The sequence below is a fragment of the Petaurus breviceps genome, unplaced genomic scaffold, assembly GCF_028583685.1.
Source record: "Petaurus breviceps papuanus isolate PSGF00001 unplaced genomic scaffold, PetGlider_PUasm1.0 90925, whole genome shotgun sequence".
NCBI lineage: Eukaryota > Metazoa > Chordata > Mammalia > Diprotodontia > Petauridae > Petaurus > Petaurus breviceps.
The window spans coordinates 27233007-27243751 of record NW_027187380.1 but is presented as its reverse complement, the minus strand read 5'-3'; the positions used below and the strand labels follow the sequence as shown (position 1 = coordinate 27243751).

At 37.3% G+C, this 10745-nt stretch overlaps 1 protein-coding gene across 2 annotated transcripts; it reads left to right on the top strand.

Annotated features, from left to right (window-relative positions):
- Nucleotides 1–245: 245 nt before the first annotated feature.
- LOC138152628 (zinc finger protein ZFP2-like) lies at nucleotides 246–10113 on the top strand. Of its 2 annotated transcripts, none has more exons than XM_069076629.1 (2): nucleotides 246–320; nucleotides 6426–10113. In XM_069076629.1, the coding sequence occupies exon 2, from the start codon at nucleotides 6493–6495 to the stop codon at nucleotides 7681–7683; it is 1191 nt and encodes a 396-aa protein (XP_068932730.1). In that variant the 5' UTR covers nucleotides 246–320; nucleotides 6426–6492; the 3' UTR covers nucleotides 7684–10113. The 2 variants fall into 2 exon arrangements, with proteins under 2 accessions (XP_068932730.1, XP_068932731.1); XM_069076630.1 differs by lacking the exon at nucleotides 246–320 and adding an exon at nucleotides 337–580.
- The last annotated feature ends 632 nt before the right edge of the window (nucleotides 10114–10745 follow it).

The window sequence follows — 10745 nt, the reverse complement described above, 5'->3', positions numbered from 1 at the left end:
TTCTCTCTTCTGTAGGTAAAAACAGTTCACATCTTTTTTCTCTTCTTTGTATATGGAGACATTCGTTTTTGTTCATTACTTTCAAGTTCATAATAAAAAAAGGTGTTAAAGTTTAAAAGGAAACACCTAAACTGCATTTGTGGCGACAGAAAAATTAGGGGCTCGGTGGGAGCAGCTTTTCAAGGAGGTAGACGGGCGGGAGAGCTCTAGACAGATTTAGCTTCTAGCACCCTCCTCGCTCCTCCTCCAGTGACATGCGCGATGACGATAGAGGGGAGCTTTCGCTGAGAGACTCGGTTTGTGGCAGGGCCTACTGAGAGGTAGGGTCCATGACGGGGTAGGGGTGTGGGGATGGAGGGGGAGATGAAGGAGAATTGTGTAAATCTGGAGTAGTTCAAGGTGTGGGGACTGCAGAGGAAGGTGGCCGTTGTTGGGCTGCCGAACGGAAGTAACATGAGCCCTAAAATTTGGGGGCTTAATGCCAAGGCCCCGCCCCTGCAGGAGACCTTTTGAAGGGAGGCCGGGGACGCGTGAGCAGCTCCTACACCATTTCTGGACGCCTTGGTTCTGTGTAGGACAGGTATTTATTGACTCAGACTCTGGTTACCTGGGCTTCTTTCTGTCTGGGGAGGTCGTATACACCCTGGGGGAGAATCTGTAACCAGAAGCTTGTTTTATGCCTGAGTGTGCGAGTAGGGGATGGAGGGAGAGAGAATCACTGGGCAGGGACTGTTTGTCATTTGTCCCTTGGGCGGGGGCAAGGTTCGTGACACGGAAGGTATTAGGGACTTAGAGAGAAGCTTCCACCAGCCAACTTTACTCTGTCCTCACTGCCACACAGAACTTGACCACTGGAAGGCACCCTTGAGATTCTTCAGTACAACCCTCATTTTTCAGATGAAGAAACTGAAAAAAGATAATATGACTTGAGGTAGCTCACACACCTGGTAAATGACAGAACCAGATTGAGAAGCTAGGCTTCCTTATGCCAAGTACCTGTGCTCTTTCCATGAAATCATGCCAGTGTTTGAGATTGTGTAGAAATTTACATTCCCTTCTGTGGATGCAAATTTGAACCACTAATGAGGCCTTTGTTGTAGAAATGCTAATCTTGAGCATAAAGATAATTTTCCCAAGTCACTCAAAAGCCAAAATTTTTCAAATAGGATACAGTATTAGGTCAAGTATACCATCTTATCATCCATTTTTTGAGGGGGGAGGCAAGGAAATTGGGTTAAATGACTTGCCCAAAGTCACACAGTTAGTTGTGTCAAGTGTCTGAGGCTGGATTTGACCACAGGTCCTCTTGATTTTAGGGCAGGTGTTTTCCCTGTGCAATCTATCTGCCCCTCAAGTATACCATCTTTGGAAAGCAGAAAACAATTCAAAAACATACATACCCACTGCATTTTATTTAAAGGAAACTTAGTATTTGAAATTGTTTTCCTAGTGACAGTAGGAACTTTTTGAGTGGGGAAGTGGTATGGTCAGACCTGTGCTTTCCAAAATTGACAGTTGTGCATGGTGGATTGGCACTGGGAGAGATTAGAGGCAGGGAAATGAACTAGTCAAATGAGAAGTATGAGGACCTGGAATACAGTGGTGGAAATGAACATATGAAGATTAGGAAGAGTAGGAGGTATTCTGGTGTTGTAATCAACCAGAATTAGTATCTGATTTGAAAATATGTGGGGAAAGGAGGTGGGGGATAGAGTATAAGGAAGGACCAAAGTTCAAAATGAGATTATTGGAAGGATATTGGTGCCCTGGCTTTAGACAAGAGGAAATATAGAGAGAAATAGGAGCAGTCCTTTTTGGAAACGTTGAGTTTGAGGTGTCCGTAGAAAGAACTTCTGGACTGGAGTGAAGTAGAGAGATTAGGATTAGATGTTTATATACATTTGGGTGTAATTTCTGTACTGATAATAATAAAACCCATGTGAGCTAACGATAAGGAGCTCCAATAGTTGACCTAACATTCTCAATTTTCATGATGGTTGCTGATTTTCAGTATAAGCCTCTTTACAATGCATCAAAATGTGGAGCATAGGCAATAATCTATTCTACCTCATAATACATTGCACTACTTTTAATTAAGGCAAGCTGCAAATATTTTAAATTTAAAGGTGTGTGGGTAAAACAATAAGCATTTATTAAGCACATACTATGTATTAGACTTTGCTAAGTACTTTAAAAATATTGTGTATTTAATTTATTTAATTTTGTATTTAATTCATTTAATTGTGTATTCCTATTGATAAATGAACTCCATAGGAAATTTTTCTTAATTCCTTCTGTTTCCAAAAAGCCCTTTCTAATATGTTATTGTTATTGAATTCCTTTCTGAGTGACTCTCTTCACATAAAATAAACTGAGTTTGGTACGAGATTAACTCCCTAATTCTCTTCCCTTCTTAAGTACACAAGGCCAAGGTCTTTTTGAATCAGTTTTTAATCTTTTTAATGTCAAAGACACCTCTGGTAAGTAATATTGAAAAAAGAATCTTTTTTCTCCTCCAAGTCCCCTTCAGGGACACCAAGTTAAGAACCTTTTCTTTAGAAGTTCTTGACTATTGAAAAGTCCATTGAGTCTTTTTTATTATGCACTCTTTCAAATTTTCCCTATAGATCAACGGACTGGGAGCAGTGGTTGTGAAGATAAAATAAAATAGTGTATATGCAATTGCTTTGGACACTAACGCTTTCTGGACAATCCATTCGTACATGCTGCATCTCTTTATTCTCCTATGGTTCCATCTCTAACAGTTGCCTCACCTAGCTCTTTTATGGAAACACCTTCCAGTACAGGGCCTAAAACCCTGGAATGGGTCCAACACCAGGGCTGAAGTCCTAGGAATGATGATAACCTACCTGAACTCATTATTCCTCAGTAATGAACATACTCCCAACCTCATCACATTGTTCACATCCCAGTGACTGTATCCTTGGCTCTCATAGTTCAAACTTCATTCTCCATCTTCCACTGACTTATTCCAAACCCTCTCAATTCCTACCCCATGCACCCAATATCCCACTTTAGAGCTGTTTACCATTTTTCACTGTGATTTCTGGAATGTCTTCATCTTTAAACTTTTTCTTTCTCTCTCCTTCTATCAATTCTGTACTCCATGAAATCTGGCTAGTTCCTAGTGACACAACTTTCCAATCCTTTGGACATATACTTCCCCTTAACTAACTGACCTTGGTAGAGGAGTTGCAGTGTCCTAAGGGCCAGTAGATAACAGCTACAAGAACTTTGATTGATTGTGTGATAAATATGGATTAAATGAACCTCAAAGTAGAAATTACTGAGTGATCATGGTAGAGAAAATCTAGAAGTTCGCTCTTATCCTGTGACCCATCTTGCCCTGCCAAACTTCAACTTTGAGCCATTCCCACCCTCCACTGCTTTCACTTCTATTCAAATGACACTGAACAAAGTTGGAGTCCTCTCTCACCTGGACATGTAGAAGCGGTTGCCAAGTCTGGTTATTTCTCCCTTTGTGAAATCTTTAATATACCTACCCTTCTCTTCTCTGATATTACTACCAAGCCCCTCATCACTTCATGTTTGAACTATGGCAATAATCTCTTATTATGTCTCCCTGCCTCAAGTTTTTCCCTACTCCAGTCCATCTTTCTCTCAGTTATCAAAGTGATCTCAAAACACAAGCTTGATGATATCACTCTCTCTCTTACTCTTTTTTAATAAATTCCTGTAGTTCTCCATTATCTGCAGGTCCTACTTTTGCAGTCTTCTTTAACACTTCTCCTCTCCACATAAGCTACAATACAGTGATTCTGGCTTCCTTGCTGTTACTTAAATAAGATACTCCATCTGTCAACTCCATTCATTGTCACTGAACTGTGATATATTTATTTATATAAATTTACAATTTAATTTTATTTATTTATTATAATTTTTTATAAAAATTTTATAATTTATATTTATTTCTATAGATTTATAATATAAATTATACTAATTTATGTTTTGTTTGTTCACAGTTGTTGGCATGTTTTCTCCCCCATTAGATTTTGACCTTGAGAGCAGGATTATTTTGTTTTGACCTTTCTTTAAAAGGTCTTTGACACACAGTGCTTGGTACACAGTAATCACTTAAATTAAATGCTTGTTGACTTGACTTGAACCTATAAGGTTTTTATTTTTCTATATTTAAGATTACCAATTTCCAGAAGAGATATGATCTTCCATTTGGAAGGAGAAGGAGAGTTCTAGCTATTCATGTTAAGAAAGGCTTCTATCTAGGTACAGGTCAAATTATTCTCTTTTATTGCTTTGTATTGTCTAGTTTTATTTGCTTTCGTAGGACACTATAACTTCCACAAAAGAAAGAGAAAGAACAAGGAAGAGAAAATAGTCACTGTGTGGGGCTGCTAAATGGCTCAGTGAATAGATCACCTGCCCTGGAGTCAAGAGAACCTGAGTTCAAATCTAGCCTCAGACATGTAACACTTACTTACCTGTGTGTCCTTGGGCTAATCACTTAAGCCCAATTGCTCTGTCTTCCCCCCTCCAAAAAGACAAAAAAAAAAAATGTTCATTGGGTTCTTGACATCTCATGTAGGTAGTGCTTAATACTGTTCACTAAAGAAATGGAATCTCTAAAATTTTGACCAAAATATTCTCCTCAGTACTTCTTGGATGGTGATTAACATTAAATGAGACTACAACGACATTTTCTCTTTAATCTTTGTTCTGATTCATTGATACTAGTTTGCCATTTCCTTCTCTAGCTCATTTTACAGATAAGGAAACTGAGCCAAACAAAGTTAAGTGACTTGCCCAGGGTCACCCAGCTAGTAAGTGTCTGAGGCCAGATTTGAATTCAGATCTTCTTGACACCAGGGCCAGTGCTCTATCCACAACACCACGTAGATGTCCCCATCTGTATATGGATATACACGTTATCATATTTTAACTACACACATATACACATATACATACATATATACATATACTCTATCACCCTCATGCTCCGTTTGGCATTCAAAGTCCTTTAAACTTAGTTTAGTCCTGGCTTTAAGACGCTTAGTGTGACCCAGGGCAAGTCATTTAACCCCTATTTACCTCGGTTCCTTATCTGTAAAATGGAGACAAATTGGAGAGGGAAATAGTGAAGTACACCAGTATCTTTGTCAAGAAAACCCATGAAAAAAGTCCATGAAGTCATCTAAAGTTGGGCAGGACTGAACAGCAAAAACAAATGCACAGATGTATATGTTATACTCCAAACTAAACACACAAAAAATGAAAATGGAAAGTAGAGCAGAAAAAGAAGATTATGTGTGAAGTTATGAATTACTATTACAGATAGCTTACTTTTTTTAAAAAACTCTAAGATATCAATAAACATTTATTAAGCACCTGCTATGTGTCTAGTATTGTACTAAGTGCTGGGGATACCAAAAAAGCGAAAAACAGTCTGCGCACATAGGAAACTTTTTTTTCTCATGGAGAAAACAACAGATAAGCAAATAGATACAAAGCAATCTATATATAAGTACGAAATAATAAACAGAAGACAGGCACTAGAATTATAAGGGATTAGGAAAGACTTCAAATAAAATATGGGATTTCAACTGGCACTAAAAGAAAGACATGAAATCCATAGTTGGAGTCAAGGAGGTAGAACATTCCAGGCATGGATACAATCAAAGAAAATGCTTGGAGTTGAGAGATGGAGTATCTTGTTTGATGAATAGCAAGGGGCCACTTTTGCTAGGTCATGGTGTAGAGTAATATGTAAGAAGACTAGAAAGATGGGAGGGGGTTAGGTTTAAAAGACTTTGAATGCCATACAGAGCCTGAAGGTGATAGATTGCCACTAGTGTTTATTGAACAGAGGAGTGATGTGGTCAGACCTTCACTTTAAGAAAACTATTTGGTTGAATGGACAGTGGATTAAAGTGAGAAGAGACTTCAGGTAGGCAGATCCACCAGCAGGTGTATAAAAAAGTATAAAAATAAATTTTGCATATTACTTTCAGACTTTCTTGTTTCTCTGTTGCTTTCTGTATGTCTTCTCTCCTCTGTGGAAAAAATGCTTAATTGAGCCTCTTTTTTTGTTATTGGTGATATAATATCATTAGTTTTCCCTTCCCTGAAAATCCGTAGTTCCAATGGAAAAAAAAGAGAATCCTTATAACAAATAAGCTTAGTCAAGCAAAACAAACCCCATACATTTACCATGCCCCAAAGTGTGTTTCTTTTTAGTCTTTAGTCCATTACACTCTGTCAGCAAGTGGGTAGTCATTTTTCCTCTGAAGTCATGTTTTGTCATTGCACTGATAAGAATTTTATAACTTTCATAGTTATTTTTCTTTCCAGTGTTAACATATAAATTGTTTTCCTGGTTTTATTCACTTTATTCTGTACAGATTTTAAAAACATTCTTTTTTTTTCAGATTTGGAGACCAAGAAAGGAAGACAACTGCAAAATATCTCTTAAGCAAGAGTTTCACCAGGTCCGTAATGGAAAAACTCAGAGGAGACATCATGCAAAATCCAATATTTGGAGAAGAGTGTGAAAGTAAGGACAAATTAGGGAGGCAGGAGAAAAACCCTACAAATAAGATTCAGAAGAAATCATTTTCCAAGAAGAAAGGTTTCAGGAAATTGACTGTAACCAAAAATATAATGCCCATTGAAGAAAGGGATGATAAATGTAATGAAATTAGGAGAAAATTAACACTGAAATCAAAACTTATTACTCATCAGAAAGTTCATATAGGAGAGAAATCTAGTAACCTTGACACATGTGGAGCAACTTTCAAAACACATTCAGAATTAGTTAAATGTAAAAAAAATAATTCAGGGAAGAAAACTTATAAGTGTAATGACTGTGAGAAAATCTTTAGTGACCGCTCAAACTTTATTCGTCATCAGAGAATTCACACTGGAGAGAAACCTTATAAATGTAAAGAATGTGGGAAAGCCTTCAGCCAGAGCTCATCCCTTATTGAACATCAAAGAACTCACACTGGAGAGAAACCTTATAAATGTAATGAATGTGGGAAATCATTCACTGTGAGCTCATCCCTTACTCAGCATCAGAGAATTCATACTGGAGAGAAACCCTATAAATGTAATGAATGTGGAAAAGCTTTCAGTGATTGCTCATCATTTACTCAACATCAGAGAATTCATACTGGAGAAAAACCTTATAAGTGTAATGAGTGTGGGAAAGCCTTTAGTGATTTCTCATCACTCACTCAACATCAAAGAATTCATACTGGAGAGAAACCCTATAAGTGTAATGATTGTGGTAAAGCGTTTAGCCGTAGTACACACCTAACTCAACATCAAAGAACTCATACAGGTGAAAAACCTTATGAATGCAATGAATGTGGGAAAGCCTTCACTGCGCACTCAACTTTTACTCAACATCAGAGAATTCATACTGGAGAGAAGCCGTATGAATGCAGTGTATGTGGGAAGGCTTTTCCTGAAAGCTCATCACTTACAAAACATCAGCGAGTTCATACTGGAGAGAAGCCCTATGAATGCAGTGAATGTGGGAAATCCTTTAGTCAGAGCACACATCTTATTCAGCATCATAGGATTCATACTGGAGAGAAGCCTTATAGGTGTAATGAATGTGGAAAAGCCTTTGGTAATAGCTCAGTCCTGCTCCGACACCAGCAACTTCATACCATTGAATAATCCTGCTAACATAAAAATTTGGGGAAAGAAGTTTTTCATTTGCCCTAATTTTCTATTCACTCTCTTGCCACCAATGGCATTTTCTTCTGACTTTCACAGGAAGACCAGGCCTATAGCTTGGATTTCTGTTTAATAAAATTAAGCATATAAAAAACCTCCTAGCTGGCAGAAGTGTATCAGAAACAAAATTTGATAATTACTGTCATATATACATTCATACATATATATATGTGTGTGTATGTATATGTATGTTTATGTGTATATATGTATATGTTTATATATAATTTTTTCTGTCTTTTCTTGCTCCTTTGGTTCCTGTATGTCTCCTGGTTCTTGATTTGTCTTCCTGCCCTCACACCCAAACTTTTAATCATATGTTTTACCCCTGATCTTTGTGTCTTAGTTTTCATCTGCCTGCCTATATGGGTTCTGATATTATTTTATTAGTAATTGTGCATGCCTTTTACTTGTTTACCTGGATCCTCCCCTTCTTGTCTTACCTGATCTCAGGTATCTATATATGCCCTGATATATACTTATCTGTCTGCTTTCTAATGCAGTACTTTATCCTGTCTTTCAAGGAGAATATCTGGTCTCTAATATTTTCACAAACTCCTTGATTTTCCTAGTTTTTACTTCCTATTACTTCCTCTCTGTGATATGTTATTATTGTCAATATTTATTACTGTTTGAGAATCATATCTTTTATTCCAATTGTTGTCTCATCATTCCTGTGACCAAGTGAGATCTACATTTGTTGTGCCAGTCCTGGTTGTTTATGAATTGTTGGTACTGATTATCTATCTACTCCATAAGGGTCTCTTAACAGTGCTCAACATAGAAGAATGGAAGAGATTTCCCAGATAGGGATTTTTTTAAAGGTAGTAATATAAAACCAAAAAAAGAAATATCAAGAGGTAGATTTAGGCTATGTGTCAAGAAAAATTTAATAATAATTAGCACTGTACCAAAGTCTAATTTTCTACCTTAAAAGGTGATAGGTTCCCCCTCACTTGATGTCTTTAAGCAAAGTCTTGATGACCACTTATTGGAGATGTTTTAGAGGGTTGTTTTGGGTTTTTTTTGCTTTTTGGAGGGCAATTGGGGTTAAGTAAAACTTGCCCAAGGTTACACAGCTCACAGTTTTGTGTGAGCCGAACTCGTCCTCCTGATTCTGGGGCCGACGCTCTACTCATTGTGCCACCTACCGCCTCCCTAGAAGGGAATTTTATTCAGATGCAGATTGGACTAGAAGACCTCTGAGGTCCTCCCAAGGCAGAGATTCTATGATTTTATTAATATGCATTTGATAAATATTTGTTGGTTTATTAAGTACGTAATATTAGTCCTATCCTATGTGACATTTTTTATAGTATACTTCATCAAGTTGAGTTTTTTGCATTGGTTTTTTTCCCCTTTGATGCTTGGTCTTCAATTAAAGTGAAGTAAAGGTAGTGCTCTGTTCATGGCTTCACGCTCTACTCTAGACCATAGTATCCAGGTCTCTTTTTGAGATGATTAAGAGTAAATAGTGTTGGGGCGGCCAGGTAGCACAGTGAGTAAGAGCACCGGCTCCAGTGTTGAGAAGACCTGGAGATCGAATCCCGGGCTCAGACACTTAGCACCCACCCAGAAACACCTGGCCGTGTAACCTTGAGCAAGTTACTTAACCCCAATTGCTTAGGGACGGCCAGGTGGCTCAGCGAGTAAGAGCACCGGCTCCAGTGTCAGGATGACCTGGATCAAATCCGGGCTCGGATACTCAGCACCACACCCAGAAATAATAACTGGCCGTGTAACCTTGAGCAAGTTACTTAACCCCGATTGCTTAAAAAAAAAAAAGTAAATGGTGTTTATAGAGCACTGGTCCTGGAGTCAGGAGGACCTGAGTTCAAATATGACCTCCGACACTTAACACTTAACTAGTTGTGTGACCTCAGGAAAGTCACACAAAAGAAAATAAAAAGATTAAATAGTATGCTTTTTTGTTAAATTAGTATTGTTAAAATAGGATAAAGTTTTGCACTTCTGTTTTCACAGGTGAAGAAATACAACCAGTTCAAGTCAGCCTCCCTGCTACAACTTACTGATTTAGGGAGTTGCTTAGAACACTGAGAGGTTAATAGTGACTTTCTAGTCACTATGTGTCAGAAGCACGACTTGAGCCTAGGTGTTCTTGGTTTTGAAGCTGACTTTTTATCTACCATTCTATTCTATTTTTAAATGCAAACATTACAAAAATGGACCCTTAACTTTAAAGACATACAAGGTATACTATATATGTGTATATACACACTATACAAGATATACTATTTGAAAAATATATAATAATCTGATAAAAGGAGGTAACTTTCTCATTGATCTTTACCTGTTCTGATTCCTATATATTTGAGTAAAACCAATTAAACCATTTTTGGAATTAAACCATAACTTTAGCATCTTTCATCAACTTTGTATAAGAATTTCTAAGGGTCTGTTTCCCTCCAACCTATGTTATTCTCTTTCTAATGTGAGACTTTTTAGAACTTATCTTCTGATTTTCTACAATCTTGGTCCCAGCTTCTTCACAAGAAGATGAAATTAAGCATGTTGCCCCAGCAGCATCATGCTGCTTAATCAATTCTTTAACAATATACCTTTTTTCTATTCAGCAAAAAAATATTTACCTTATCATCTAGCTGGCCATGTGTACTTTTTTTAGATGTCTAATTGTCCCTTTCCTTTTGTTATTTGCTCTGTATATTGCATACACACACACACACACAATTATGAAACTGATCTTTTTTAATCAGTTCTATCTCAAATCATTTACTAGAAACAGCATTCGGTTAAAAGTCTTCGGAGAAATTATTAGCCCTGGCAAAATATATTTTAATAGAAAATAATATTTCAAAATCAGTGTAGGGTAATTTCTCTATGTACTACAAAACTCTGGGATACCCTAAATCATGGTAAGTACTTCAGAATTTACTTTCCCTCCTCTATTACTGAAGAGTTGGATATTAAAGGATATGATGAACAAGGTTTGTTCATGGGCTTCAGTTAAACGTCTACGTAATGTC

Coding starts and splice junctions, on each gene's coding strand:
- LOC138152628 (XM_069076629.1), top strand. CDS start 6,493: ATGGAAAAACTCAGAGGAGACATCATGCAAAATCCAATATTTGGAGAA.